The following is a 15,869-nucleotide window of genomic DNA, read 5'->3' as shown; positions in this document are numbered from 1 at the left end:
TAAGTATAAAAATGAATGTCTCACCACATTTACTATAACTCTAGGGATAAACTGATCAGTTTTATAACCAAACATTGTATGCAAGTCACAGATTTAATGCTGCACAGAGAATCTGAATGGAATTATTTAACATGCAGTTTTAGATCCAGTAATGAGATTCTGATTTGCCTAACTTTGCAGAAAGAATTTAAATAGTTGTGTTGTTTATGCCTATTGGACAGTGAATTAATTTCCCCCCTTTATAACTAGGTCAAAAAACATTTCTCAGAAACAAAACTGATTGGCTATATGTATTTAATAAATATGCAGAATTTGTGGCAGATCAGAAGATAAAAATCAAAGTAACTATTTAAAAATATCTCTAGAGTTGAATGATTCTGCTACAAAAGCAAACAACAATAACAAGTGTCTTCATGTTCTTTATTACACAGTTGGTTCTTACCCCTTTGTTTGGCTGATTAATCTTCTTAAATCACATTGGTAAATAGAGGGAAAGAAAAGTATGTATGTATGTATCCATTGTGACGTTGCTATGATGCATCTTCTGGAAGAGACACTGTGTATAAAATGTTGTTCTCCTCCAAAAGATTTCTAGGCACATAAACTAATGTCAGAGATTACTTATCTTCACTTCAGGTGAATGTCCATGAGAACAATCCGTCTGCCACCCCTGAAATGTAACTGTTCCAGTGTTTTATTCCATCTCTTCTAATAACATAACTTGTTTGGAGGTCAGAATGACAATCCAAAAAATTTCTTATCATAGATCTTGTGTCTCTACATGTTCATAAGAAATTACCTAGACCCAGTGAAGCAAGACTGATCTTATGTTTCCAAAGTTCCTATTAGTGGAAGTTGAACCCATTAGAGCCATTTCAGTTACACCATGCAACCCAATGGGTCCAACTCTGCTCCAGTAATGACCACAAACACCATTGGAGATAGTGTAGAATATTTTTAAATTATTTAAATTAGACTTTACAGTACTTTTCCCAGTATTCCTATTGTTGGAATTCTACAGTGAGAACCCAGGGTGGGGAGGCCATTTTAATTCAGTCTCACCTTTCCTTATAAGAAGGACTGAGGGTCCTCTTTGAAAGTACCAGGTCTTATCCCTGGCATAATTCCAGCACTGTTTCTTAAATTTACCTATACCTTCAAAGAGAAATGGTGTTATTGTGGGAGGAGTAATTCACCTGCATTAGAAAGTTAAAAGTGTAAGGTTTTGTTTTACATTGGCCAACAATATATCTGGTATTAACTTCCATTTAGTTGATATCTATTACTGTCACCTTGATGGGATATTTACTGTTTGATTTTCATGTTGCAAAAAAATAAATATTTAATCATTCAGTATCTAACCGCTTTTCAGAAAATACGATGTTAATATAAAACATTAGCTGATCATGCTGGCCATAGGAATCAGCGTGCACAGACCTGTCACATCAACATGTCTAAAGTACATGATCAGAGCACAGCTTGCTCTATCAAATCACTATAGCGCTTCTTGTGAGGAACAAATACTAATGAAATCAACAGCACTGCAAGACTGCTACAGTTAATGGAAAAACTCCCACTGACTCCCAAGGGCTTTGGCTTGGGACCTAAATTTACTTTTGTTCTGTGGGGAAATAATTCTGGGAATGATTTATCTAGTTTATTCTTCCGTTTCACAAATGAAACATGTCTGATGGCCATGTGTTGTCACTCTTGAAGAAGCTTTTTGCAAGTTTGATGTTGGCAATCATACTGTAGCACTCAGTTTCAGACTGTGTTCTCTGATCATTGGTATGCTTTGTTGAACGGTGTCTGTTTTCATCAGTTAGGTGTTACGTTATTATGTCTTGCATGGTTTATTATCTAACAGGAAGAAGTGTTTAATTAGTTTGGAGGGAGTGTTGCACTTTTGGTTCATGCACACACACACACACACACATGGTAGCTGTGTGGCTGATTATAAGAGATTGAAGGATGGAATATAGTGCATTTCTCTACACATGCAAACCATACATCCTCTGAGTTAAACCTTCATATGAAATGGTTCCAGAGTGAGTTAGCAAGCTTTAGAATCTTTTAGTCCACAGCATGACATTTTAGATACCACATGTGATGTTCAGCATTATGGCTGCTAATCAGTTAGAGATTCCCCTCTCTGTGGGGACATAAGATCTGCAGATGTAAAAAATGTATTTGCTCTCTGTTCAAATTGCTTTCTACGGTTCATAATACAGTATTAATTATAAATAACTATTATATATTTTTAAATTACAATAGTTATGAATACATTATGAAAGCATTCTCAAACCAACCCTTCAGTTTTGCTACCTCCATCAACTAGAGGCACCTGTGGTAGAATTTAGATTTTAATTACCAAATTTGTGGATGTGATTGGTAGACAGATATCTTGGGCCAGATCCTAGCCCTCTTTTTATCTGGACATGGTGAACTCTGTGGGAACCAGGGGGAAAGGGGACTGTAAGCCTCCATTAAGACTCCCTGATCTTCATGCCACAAGGTACCAGGCTGGGTCTGAGGACCAATTTAGAGCAGCATGAGGGCTGCTCTAAATTACAGCAGCTACTAAGGGCCCCATGAGGCCAAAACTGCATCTGTGGATTGATGCAGCGTAGGGAAATCCTGTCCATGTCCCCTCTCCTGTGGCCACACTACCTATGCCAACAGCAATAGGGAGTGATGAAGGAGCTTTTTCCTACTGGGACCATACCAGGGTCATCCCACCATGATTGGCTAAAGCAGCTTTACAACTAGAATCTTCCAGTCAGTATATCAGAGAATTTCTACATCTCACTGGTGGATGTGGCTCTTAATCTTATTGGTTGAGCTGGATTCGCATATCACTTTCTTTGATGTCCACTTAGCACTTGCTGCAGTGCAGCTTTAGTAAAGAGTAATTAGTTGTTTTTTTGCAGCCTCCAGCCATTGGTTTTGTTAGAATTAATATCCCATTGAACATCTCCTTTGCTCTTTAAACAAAGCAGCTGTTTGCAACGAACATTGCCTTTGTCCTAATTAAACTGACAGCCCCTTTGGAAGCACTTATTTCTTGTAATCTCAAGTACAGTATTACTGGGAGTTACATGTATATGAATGTGTGCGTGTGCGCTGGTAAATCTGCCTTCAGGTTTTGCTGATTGATCTGCTTTACACCATGTTTTGTAGATTAAAAAAGGGTAGTCCCCTTTAAATTCCTGGCCAAGGTGTATTTTATTGATAACTGTACTACTAGTATTTTGTTGTCCCATCCTTACTCAAACTCCAAAGCTTATTTCTTCAGCTCAGTCTAGAAACTCTGCTAGGTAAGCTAGGACTGCAAACCTTTTAACTGTTTAAGAATGCTAAAACTTGTGTCTTTTGCTACCAGAACTTGATATTTGAGAGAACTTTATTGAAATGGTTGTCTCCACCATGACTATTTTTTTGAAAAATGGTCATATTACTTCCTTCATTCAGTGGTGACTTCGAACAGTGTTTGTTGCCAGCCTCGAGATTTATATCGTTATAAGCCTCAACATTTATACAGCAACCATTAAGGGTTTTTTTACATATGCTAATCAAACCCTGTTGCATAAACCTCACACGTGTAAAGATTCCAAATGTGACCTGCTTTGAAACTTTCCTTCCTTTTCTTATATAGCTTGAAGGACACCGCTGTACTTTTGACATGTATTCCATTGGACCCTTTTCTAGCCTACAATTTTGTTTTATTTTCAGTGTTGATGTAGCCGCATGGATCCCAGGATATTAGAGGGACAAGGGGGGTGAGGTAATGTATTTTATTGGACCAACTTCTGTGGGTGAAAGAGTTTTCAGTTTACACATATCTTCTTCAGGTGTCTGTATAAGTTAAAACTCTTTCACCCACAGAAGTCGGTCCAATAAAAGATATTACCTCACCCACTTTGTCTCACTCTTTTATTTATCATTTTTATTTTGGGTGTGGATTTTCTCTGTATGGTGCTCTCCAGAGAGTTGCCCGGTCTTCATAGGTGTACATTGCTAAGTCAAAAAAGAACACAGGATGTGAAAGCTAAAATACAATCTGTATGCTGCTATGTTACATGTGGTCCAACAGAGAGCTAGCTCAGAATTGTGGGACTTGGTAACTGACTCTTGGAGTCATAGGCATAAAAACACTGCACCTGATAGTGAGGTTCTGTGAAGATTTGAGAACGCTTCAGTGAATAGTAATTTTATGGGTCCCCCCCACTGCTCATCTCTGACCTCCTATATTGATGAATAAGGCTTGTAGTTGTCCTCTTGGTTCCATTCCATTTTTCCTCCATTGCTACCTTCAAACTATCATGTCACTGTGACCTTCCCTTGAGTAGAGGGTCTTGGGAGTCTAGTTGCCTCTACAGACCATTATTGTTGTCTTGGAATTGACCAGAGTGGGTACCAAACACTGAAACAAGTTGCGGTGCATCAGCCCATGCGGTTTGGAGGAGAGAGAGAGTCACTGAACACGAACATATGATTCGAGCTCTCATACTCCATGTGATAGCATTGCCACTATTCAATCACTAGGCCAGCCCAAATACCAATTTTATAGCAGTTTTTAATTAAATAAATTAAATTATCTTTAGAGTACATCTACTAAGTGGGATATGTGAACTATAGTACAGTGTTTGCCAAGATGATGGAGAGAGAGCATATAGGGAAAGTTCCAGCTGTAATTGTCATACAATATGTTACAAGGCATCAGTTTATTTTCAGGATGTGCATTCAGGTACAGCCTGCATTTCTTTTACTGTGTAGCCAAGACAGAAAATGAGATGTGGAAGAAATATACTCATGAGGGATAGTTTTTCTGCTGCTGTCTCTGATACAACATTACAGTGCTGAAAAATGTCATTTTAGAGCGGATGGGTGAACTGATTTGGAAAGCTTCTGACCTTTCCTGCTGATGTGTATGATGTTCCCCCATCCCCATTAAAGCATGTTGGTTGTTTCCTGGAGGGCAGACTGAGCTTGTTTTTATGGTATCATTGAGCAATAAGAACTAAGGGGCGAATGCTCTAAGAAGAACACTCTTGTTATTGAAGAAAATGGTGAACTCGTATGTCAAATGTTATTTAAAAAATTCCATTTTGTTTTAAATTGAGAAGCCAGTGTCTAAATATCCACCATATGCTGATCTGAAGGGAACAACATTTCTGCTATTGCATGAGCCCTTAACATTTAGCTTTTGGTATTCAAGATCAAATTTAATTGACAGTTATAAAGCCATCCTTTATGTTTAATAGGTACGTGCACACACTTTGGCAGATATATGAGAAAGCAGGTGGTGAAGTTCATGCTCTTCAAAGAGGATTCCTGACCCCTTTAGGTATCCACCTCCTACAGTGCTTTCTGTGATCAGCCTGTATTTTCATTGAGGTGTTAGAGAGAGCCCAAAGAGGCAAAGTAGCAAAACAGAGGCAAATCTCCCCCAGCCCTCCTGCACTGGGTAGCCAAATCAGTACCTTAGAAGAACCGTTAATTTTAACATGCCATAATTAATTTTTCTACATTGTTTAATCAAAATACAGTATTTGCATTCATAATAAATGGAAAGTGATCAGTAAGAAACCAGTGAAATTATCCCTTCTTCCCTCATATTCCTAATTGCTTACTAATTAGTTGCTTCTAATGCTATGATTTCTATAATGCTATGATTTTTTGTGCTTTGTTGAATTGTTTAATATTATTAGGGAAACCACATAATGGAATAATTTGGTTCAAATGTCAGGGCTCTAGTAATGATTGTTTCCCTCATACAGTCTCTAATTTTTTTTTCTGATAAGCCTACCACCATTTCCTCTGAACAAAACTACTTCTCTTTAATAGACTATTTCTCCTACATGACCTGCTTCTCACTTTCACGCAGTGCTCTTATTCACAAAGAAATGGGACTGGAATCACAGAAAAGTAGGGCTGGAAGGGATCTTGAGAGTTCTAGTTTTTGTGTCAAAGAAACAAACATTTTGTTGCGGTCCAAATACAAGACAGCACAAAGCTTTAAGTAAGGAAGCAGGCTGGTCTGCCAACGGGCTGCTCCTGTCAGCTTTCCACCCTCTCCTTTATTCTTTCTCTTCCGCCGCGCATTACATTCTCCAACAGATAAAAGGAATACACTGGCTTTGTTTAACATTCTTATTTACCAATTTCTATCTACCGCATTCCTTGCTCTCGGGCCTTGAGCCCAGTCCTGGGAGGCTTCCCACGGTTCATGTCATCTGGGCGAGATTCCAAGGTTCATGCCCTTGAGAGGAGCCGTGTGTGCACTGCTCCTACACAACACTCCGGGTGTGCCCTGAATGTTGCCAAGTGCATGAACCTTGCATGAATGCTACAACATTTCTTCAGTTTAAGTTTAGGGAAGTTTGTCTTTTCTTCCGGTATCAACCGAACACCGAATAGACCACGAAGAAAAAATCAGTTTGTTTTATTCCACTGTAATTACACAGTGCCTGTCCTGTAGTCCTTACACAGACAAAGCTCTCATTCCTTACCTGAGTAAGGACTTCAGTGGTAGAGCTGTAGAATTAAAGTTCATGGAATCATCAGACTGGAAGGGACCTCAAGAGGACATCTAGTCCAGTCCCCTGCTCTCATGGCAGGACTATCTAGGCATCTTTTATTTTGCAGATTTTGTATGTCTCCGACGGATCAAAGTACAGAGTTAAATCTGTGTTATTTAAAATTACAATGGATTAGCATGATGGCCCAGATCCTTAACGGTATTTAGGCCCCTAATTCCCATTGGTCCAATGGGAGTTAGGATCCTAGATACTTTTGAGGATCCAGGACTGAGACCTTATATCTAGTATGCAGTGTTGTTGTCACTGTGTCAATCCCAGGACATTAGAGAGACAAGTGGGTGAAGTAATATTTATATATAACTTGTGTTGGTGAGAGAGACAAGCTTTTGATCTTACACAGAGCTCTTCTTCTGAAGGTAGCAGTGCACATGCCTGGAGGTGGAAACAAAGGTGCCTAGGGAATCTAGTAAACATAAATTCTGCACTGGTAAAGTTTGTAAATGACCCAAAAATTGGGGGAGTGGTAAATAATGAAGAGGGGAGGTTCTCTGATACAGAGCAATCTAGATTTCTTGATAAATAGAGCGGTCTGATTCTGGGATTTAGGTGCCTAAAGTGGCAGTTAGACGCCTAAGTCTTTCTGTGAACCTAGCCCCAAATATTCATTTAATTTCTTACTGTGTTGATTGCTTTTGTTTTCTTAATGGTAGGTTTAGTTTTAGTTTATTTCTGAAGACTACCAATAAAAAATCAAACGCTAACATGGAGGGTCAGGAACAGAATATCACATGTGGATGGAGCACCCCGTCTCATGTACTGGAGTATTACTACTAACATAGTGTCAAGTATCAGGGGGTAGCCGTGTTAGTCTGTATCCACAAAAACAACAAGGAGTCTTTGTTGTTTTTTACTACTAACATAGAAATGGGAAATGGATGCGCTGCTCCTGTGAGCAGAGCACACCAGGATATTAGGACTTAGTAGCAATATTATGGATACAGCAGCACCTGGCACAAAGGTAGAATGTTGCCATGATCTCATTTCTAGTATAATAGATATTCTGTAGCTTATAGTATTGTGTGTAGAAAAAAAGGGAAACACTAAAACAATACACCCAACAAAAAGGATCATTCTGAAAACCACTTCCCTCACTCCTGTTTTCGGGAGTAGTGTTCCTACTATAAGGCCCAGGTCCTTAAAGGTATTTAGAAGCCTAGCTCCAGCTGAATTCAGTGAGGGTTAAGCATCTAAATACTTTTGAGAATCTGAGCTTAACACTTATCTTTGCTTACACTTGCTTTTCTTGCCTAACAAATGTGAAAGATGGCGCTGTATGCAAAGGCAGAGAACTCAATTTTTCATTGATTGAACAGTAAGAAAATGTGCTATTTGCTCAACAATGGGAAAAGGAAAAGAAAACAGAAATCGCTACAGATACTTACCAGCAAAGTAGGAGGAAGAGAGATAGCAGTCATTTGCAAAATGACTATTTTAGGGCTGCTGCTGATTGGCTTGGTCAAATTTAAAGGGCCAGCCCCAGAAAGGCATGTTGGAGGGGGAAAAAGTTCCACTGGAAATATCCTCATATTGCAGTATATTAATTCAGTTGTATAGCTTCCTGGTTTATTAAACCTTGTACACTGATAAAAATATCTACTAAGTCTCCTTTAAGGTGTGAACTAGCTTACTGTATTCACACTGGAATGTATGTATTTTCTTCTAGGGGCCAAATCTCCTTAATTTACTCCTGCTTTGACTTTACCCTCTGAGCAAGAGGCAGTGTGCTGCTGAAGGGGAAACCCCACAAAGCATTGTGCCAACCACTCAGAAACACAATTCCTCCAGAGAACTTCTCATATTAGTGGGGTGGAGGGTAGTCTGCAGTAGCACTTCACAGGGGGCAGCATGCTCCTCCTACTATTATAGCCAGCCACTTCTGCTGTCTGTCTGGCATGTGGGGAAAGAAAGGGAGCCCTGGCTCCAATGATTTTCTTATGGAGGGAGTGTCAGGCACAGAAACTTCTGCTCTCCCTTCCACATGCAGAGGCACAATCTGGGTATGTTTTTTTACAGTCACAAAAGAAGGATCTTAACCCGCCTAATCTTCTGCACAGCTGGGGAGGAGGGCATGCTAGCCATACCTGATTTAGAGGAACAAGAACTGGTCCTTTACATGCAAGGAGTTCCTTGATTAGCCTAAAATTTGTTGAAGCTTTTTAAACACAATAAATAACAGAACACCTGACCTCTGGTCAAAATATACAACATTTTGAGGTTGAGTACAGCATAAACTTGCTAACTAAACAGAAGAAACCAACTTAACAAGGAACTCAGGAATAACAGAATCTAGGCCATTGTCATGCTGTCTGATGCATTTGATTCAGAATGATCCTAAATATGTGACAGTTCTTCCAAGCACTTTGAGATCTTTACCATTCTTTTTTTCAGCTGCTACTTTTCATGTTTAGTACCAAGGCACATCCTATCTAACCTCTTCCTAAAGGCCAGATTATCTAAATTCTTCTAGGGGTGTCCCTCTGTCCCCCAGTAATTTAGTGGCTACTAACTATAGCTTGTAAATCAGACTTTTAAGTGAAATGACCATATAAATCGGAAGAGCTGATGATTGTAGAATGATCAGTTTTAGTATAACTTCACCAGAAAATTCTGTTGTATTATTTTCTCTGCTCCTACAAGAGCTTTGTGTAAAATGACTCTTATCATAGACCAGGGGGCCAAGCGTATTGATCCTCTGAGCCACATAGGACAATATTCAGAAGTTCGAGAGCCGGGGCACGTTTGGTGGGGTTTGGGGCTTCTGCCCCATGAGAGGCACCTGCTGGAGCTCAGGGCTTCAGTCCCACTCCTGCTGAAGCCCTGAGACCCCCCTTTCCTGTTGGCAGAAGCCCCTATCCCACCACCCTGCTGCAAGGCAGAGGTCCTGAGCTACCCCCCAAAGTGTGGTAGGTGGAGAATGGGGGAGGAGGGCATGGGGGAGGGGGCCAAGCTGCACTTTAACTGTAAAAGAGCTGCACATGGCTCGCAAGCCACAATTTGGCTACCCCTGTGGTAGACCATACTTACACCTGGAAACATGCATAAAGCAAGAGAGTTTAAATTTCAGTATTTATAGCATGTTGGGTACTTTGTCACTTTAAATATAATATTTATTGGAACTAGCAAGTGTATGACACCCTTATTACCTTGCTTGGTAAAACAAAAAGAACCAGCTATTGACTTACTTTCTTATTTTTATATCCATTAGAAGAATATGCAGAAATAATTTCCATTAAAAAAGACAAAGGTAAGTTTATAATTGGTGACTTCCTTGCTGAACATTATTTTTCCTTATAACAATCAGCGTCAACTGGATATTTTGTTGGATAGGCAATCCAGTCATTTTCAAAGCATCAAATGTATCTAGCACAGTTATCAAGTGTGGTATTGAGCTGGATAAAGAACTAACCTTCCTGTGCATCAGGCAAAAAGACCAGAGAGGGAAAAATCACTAGAGTGAATACACTTGCATTTGTGACAAACCGTGCTGTGCTCCTCCATTTGATGGGATTTGGCAGTCAATAAACAGACTTTGCATCTGAGTTTCTATTAGGGGAAGCCCTGCAGTCTGTTTCATGTTAGACAGTTACACTGAGGAGCTAAACTTTCTTATATTGAATGAACAGGAAAGAATAAGATATAGGCATCAGAAAATCAATTGTATGAGAACTAATTTCTATCTAGTGCCAGCATTTCTCCTTTCATTTTCCCAAACATGTAACTGACTAATAGTCATTCCATGAAAAACTTTAATTCCAGAGTGCAATTAACATTCAAATGCAGTTACAAAATTCAACATTCCTGACAAATTTGGTATTTCATCTTTTGACTTTGAGATGAAGACCATATTCTTCTGATCCTTTAAAAGAGCTGAGAAGGTAATGGAAAAAAAGCATGACTATAAAAGGCTGAGTCTCAAGTGGCACAAGGGTAGCAAAAATTCCCTACGTATTAAAACCCTGGAAAAGAAATACTTCCACATATGATGCCAAAGTTCTGAAGGAATGATAGGGCTGGTCATTTGGAACAGTTATTTGCGTATCTCCGACCATGAACGTTTGATAGAACTCTTCAGAGTGTTCAGAATGGGTCACTGAATTAGAGAGTCATGAAATGGATGCTTGAGTTGAAGGGCCTTTAAAGACATACAGTGAAGCCATTCCAGGAAACAAATATTCGGACAGCTAGACAGAGTATATCTAAGGGAAATAATAGATTTATGTGGGAATGTTGAATATAATATGGACCACTCTCAGTTATGCTATAAAGGTCTCAAAGCACTCAGAACATATTGACTTTAGTTAAAAATCCCATTCAGCTTTTGCTCTTGATGACTTAGAGTCTAATTTCTTACCATGTTACTCCAATGTTATGCCACTGTAACACAGTTGAAGTTAATGGAGTTACACGAGCATTAAACTGGAGTAACACAGTGGTGAGTCAGGTTTACCATCTGGAAACTGTACATATTAACAAATTGTTTGTCTTCTGTGTTTCCCTAGCTCCAGTCCGCTTCTTCCAATGTGTTTTCCTAGATGGATACAATGGATATGGATTACAATTCCCCATTACTCCAGCTCCCGGCCATGAAAAGAGTCCTGGTCATGCAAAGACTTCAGGGCGGAAGTCAAAGACACCAGGACAGTAGAGAGACATGTGACCTGTGTATTTTTGAGACTTTGCACTTTATCCCTTCTACTGAGGTCCACAGTAACTACAGTGGTACTTGGTACTGTAGAAATGTGATCCAGCAGATCTCAGGCACCTGGAAGCGTTTTTTACTCTCTGGTGCTGAGGGAAAAGCAGTGGTGGATGAACACTGTTCATCCAAACAATACTAATACTGTTCTTGAGGGAAGGCTGTGGTGTTGAAATAGTGTTTGTCAGATTGTGCAGTTTGTTTGTGCATGTGCATTTTCCTGCCTCTTCTGCTCTTCTTATTTTTCCCCTACCTGTTCATCACATCTATTTTCCATGTAGTAATTTTTAAAGAGCAAAAAATATAAATGCAAGGCTTATTTCAGTAATATTTTTTGCAAGATTACCTGGAATCCGAAGTCATATCCTGTCAATGTTCAATCAGATCTCTGACATGGAAAAAGCCTCAGTAAATCTGAAAAATGTGCTCCATGACTTGTACTATTTTTATGTATAATTGACCAGTTAAGAATGAAGCTCACATCTTACCTTTAAGCTGCTCAGTATACCATAGTAAGGTTCACTATCCAAACTATTAATGATCAGTATTTACATTTAAGTTGAAGGCAAGCAATAAAAACTTGCTATATTTTTCCCTTATGTATATGTAAAATCGTAACACCTCACTTTCCCTCTCATTTTGAGATCTGGGGAAGTGAGCCAAGGTGGTGCTGGCAAAGGAGAGGTGAAGCAAGGAGGTAAACTGTGAAGATCTCATGAGTGGGAAGGAAATTCTTTTACTTCCTCTGTCTCTTCTTGGACAAAGTCATTATCAATTCAGCACAGACTGCAGATAGATCATGCTGGCCAATCATTTGTTAGAAAAAGTCAGACAGGAAGCTATATTATCAGACACTACTTGTGAAACAAAATCAAATTTTCAAGTAAAATGCCAACATGATATAATCTTGGAGTAATCAGCAAAAACAGGGCACGTGCAAGAAATCTTTATGGTTAATTTTACTAGATGAGCTGGAAAGCCTTATAAGTTAATAGCTGGGCCTCCGTCAAAGTGCACTGTATTGTCAGTTACTTTTAGGATGCGTGCTGCAAGTAAACATGCCAGTCCTCAACCATCTTGTTTATTTCTTCTGATAGCGTGGATTATCTGTTAAAGAAAATGGATGCCCTGGTACTTGACCTATGTGAAGGTGTCTGATTGTAAATCAGTGTTGTGATTGTCTGTACATGTCTAGCAATGTAAATAATAATGCATTTTTGCAAGCTGCTATTTTTCTTCCTTACTATATTTATGAATTTAATCTGTGAAACATGCAGCTGTGATCCCAGTTTCATAGTTACCATCTGAAATACCATGAATTTTAACCTGGTAACTCATGAAATAGATCTACTCACACCTGGTAACCCATATATAGCTTTTTTTTTTTCAGTATAGTGCAAGATAACATCACCATAATACCGATGCTTATCTCGATAGGAAGATTGACTTACATGGGTTTCAGATAACTATGTCCCAGAAGGACTCAGGCAATTTATAATGGGATGTGGAGTTTTTTACCTCTAGGTCATTGGGTCAGATTGGTAATGGCTGAAAGTTGTTACTTTCTGATTGATGCTCAGTGGCCTATGTGAAATGAATTCTTGGTCTTAGCACACGCTGTGTTATGCAGGTACCTGCCTCTCAAAATCTACCATCCCACTAGATGTCCTTGGCAGCCGTTTAGAAACTCAACTCCCATCTTGTGTCTGGGGGTTGTTCTTCCCAGTCAGGAAGGGGTCACACTGGGGGTGTGGGTGTAGAGTGCTCTGACTCTGCAGTAACCAGAGCTGTAAGCTTGGAACCTTCCACTATGAACAGCCAACTCCCATGATTTTTTTCAGCAGGCCTTCTCCCCCGCCCCCCTGGGTCCCCATCCCCTCAGTGTACCTTTTGTGTCTCACCACAAATTGTGTGTATTTCAGTGTGTCGTTACACAGGTTGCTGTCCTATGATTTTCCTACTAAGGCTGTCTTAATGAAGGGATTATAACTTTCAGAAGGTCAGCTCATTTAATTCATAGCTTTAGCCAATTCAAATGATCAGCATGACATTTTAATTTTTTATATAGTCACAAGCTGTTGGGTTTTTTAGCTTTTTTTGACACTTAATTTCCCTTTTTGCTCATGATGACTTGGCTGTTTCTCCCATTGTGATTTAATTTGGGAAAGTACAATGTTTTTTAAGGGCCTGTTCCTCTAGCACAGTGGTTCCCAAACTTGTTCCACCACTTGTGCAGGGAAAGCCCCTGGCGGGCCAGGCCGGTTTGTTTACCTGCTGCGTCCGCAGGTTCGGCCGATCGCGGCTCCCAGTTGCAGCGGTTCGCTGCTCCAGCCCAATGGGAGCTGCTGGAAGTGGCGGCCAGTACATCCCTTGGCCCGCACTGCTTCCAGCAACTCCCATTGGCCTGGAGCAGTGAACCGTGGCCACTAGGAGCCGCGATCAGCCGAACCTGCGGACACGGCAGGTAAGCAAACCGGCCTGGCCAGATAGGGGCTTTCTCTGCACAAGCAGCGGAACAAGTTTGGGAACCACTGTTCTAGCATTTCAATTAGATATCAGATTGGCTCTGAAGAAGTAAAACATTTGATCCTTGCTTCAATGGACAAGTGATGTAAATCTGACCAAAGACAATCACTTCCTAATCTTGGCCACTGACGTGAAAACTACTGGACGCTCCTCAGTCAAAATGGCAGTCCTTTTTCTTGGGCCTTCATAAACTGAGTTTATCTGAAACCTTAACAATGCATTACTTGAATTGCATGGCTTTACTTAAATCAGATTGAAATGTTATTAAAATGTATGCTTATTCTCATCAGTTTTGGAAAATAAAACATATCTGCCTCTGGCTATGGGATTTTTTTTTTTTATGAATCCAAGAATGGGGAAAAAGGATTTGTAAAGGTAACTTGGTTCACCCATGTTCTGGGTGCACACAAGCCTTCTGAATTCGGGAAAGAGTATCGTTCAGCATGGGGGATATGCTTGATGGGCAGTTTCCTTTTAGAATCATAGAAAATTAGGGTTGGAAGAGACCTAAGGAGGTCATTTAGTCCAACCCCCTGCTTAAAGCAGGACCAACACCAACTAAATCAGCCTCACAAGGCATTGCAAGATGAATCCATTCTACCATACATCACTCCTGGATTCCGCTTTGGTTTGTAGAAGGCTTAATGACAGAAGGTCTACATAAGAATCATACAAATAAATGAAAAATATTATTAAAATGTTCATATAAAACATATTAAACCACACACAAATGTTCTTTCCAGTGACTAGTCAGTAGTCCCCACAATGGGCAGTATGGTCTCTCACCAGCAGACAGAGAGAGACAAGGATAACAAAACTTTGTGACATCTGCCCTTATGAAGGGAACTGTATCAATCCAGTTGACTAGGTAGAAGCTTCCACTAAGGAGGATTTTGTCTATTATTTTCTATCTTGTCAATATTGTTATTGACCAAATATAATATATATATTTTCTGTTACTTTCTTTTTTGTCAGTAAGATTAGACCTCTATTTTTAGAGGTCTCAGTCCCCAGAGCATCTGCTGAGGTTAGTTGGAGCTGTTGGTGCACAGGATTTCTGAAACCAGTCCATGAGGGATCTCTGTGAGACCTCCATACAGAGTGGGCTGCTGGTCTGTGTCTCCTGCTCCTCAGACGTGGTTATCATTCTCAACAAACAGGCCACAAAAATTAGTCAACTTTCAAACTCCTTCCAGCACAGAGACTGGAGACTTGGTTTAGAGGACTTTTAAAACAGGCACCTCTGCAGAAGAGCAGATTAGATACAAGCGGTGTTATGGTTATTCACCGGTCCTCTCCAGGGTCTGAGTCTTTGTCTCCATCTAGCAGACTGAGTCCCCACTGACAGCTCAAAACTAGATAATCACCAATCCTTAAAGTTTGTTGTCTGCTCTTCAAGAGCTGGTATATCTGAATGTTCAGTTCAGCACTGAGCAGGCAAGTCTGTCTTATTGTCCGAGCCATATGTCCCGGAGCGTGACAGCTCGGCTTGCGCCACTGGCCATAATTACAGGCTAGGTATACTCCAAGTGGTGGGCTCTGTGCATCCTGTACCATTGGTGATCCCATACACTCACTTGCACAGGTACCCTTATCCCAACTAGGGCTGCACTCAGCCTTTCTGTCTCCTCCACCAGACTGGAAACTAGAAGTTGCAAAATGATGGGATTACCTTTGGCACCCCTTTCTCAGGCAAGAGATTTTGCTTTTAGGAGAGGGAGAGTGCTATGGACCATCACGCCTTCCTGCTGAGCAGGATTCTCCCACTGCCACTGACCTCTTCCCTCATTAGGACCTGGAATGAACAGTTGCTTTGGTAGGGCCATGCAAGTTCCACTGGTGTTAGTTCACCCTATTGCTAATGAAGTATTTTTGTCCACACATATCACCATGTAGGCTGGCCTTTTAGTCCAAGAAACTCAACTTGGTAGATGGTGGCACAAAAAAATGTTATCCCCAAGCAGAGAGTATGATGCTAATCAATTACCTAGACACCATAGCCAGGAATGCCCTCTTACTCTTTAGTCGTGAACTGCAGGGCAGGG

General features: G+C 40.3%; 1 protein-coding gene across 1 annotated transcript in view; it reads left to right on the top strand.

The window, feature by feature from the left end:
• Positions 1–13,518, top strand: part of LOC140908987 (uncharacterized) — a 153,132-nt gene extending 139,614 nt beyond the window's left edge. The window contains exons 29-30 of the mRNA XM_073337200.1: positions 9,808–9,846; positions 11,102–13,518. Of these exons, the coding sequence (XP_073193301.1) occupies positions 9,808–9,846; positions 11,102–11,247 (185 nt within the window). The 3' untranslated portion in view covers positions 11,248–13,518. The remainder of the gene's footprint in view (positions 1–9,807; positions 9,847–11,101) is intronic.
• Positions 13,519–15,869: the final 2,351 nt, after the last annotated feature.

Source organism: Lepidochelys kempii, chromosome 3, assembly GCF_965140265.1.
Source record: "Lepidochelys kempii isolate rLepKem1 chromosome 3, rLepKem1.hap2, whole genome shotgun sequence".
Lineage (NCBI taxonomy): Eukaryota > Metazoa > Chordata > Testudines > Cheloniidae > Lepidochelys > Lepidochelys kempii.
This window is presented reverse-complemented; position numbering and strand designations above follow the sequence as displayed.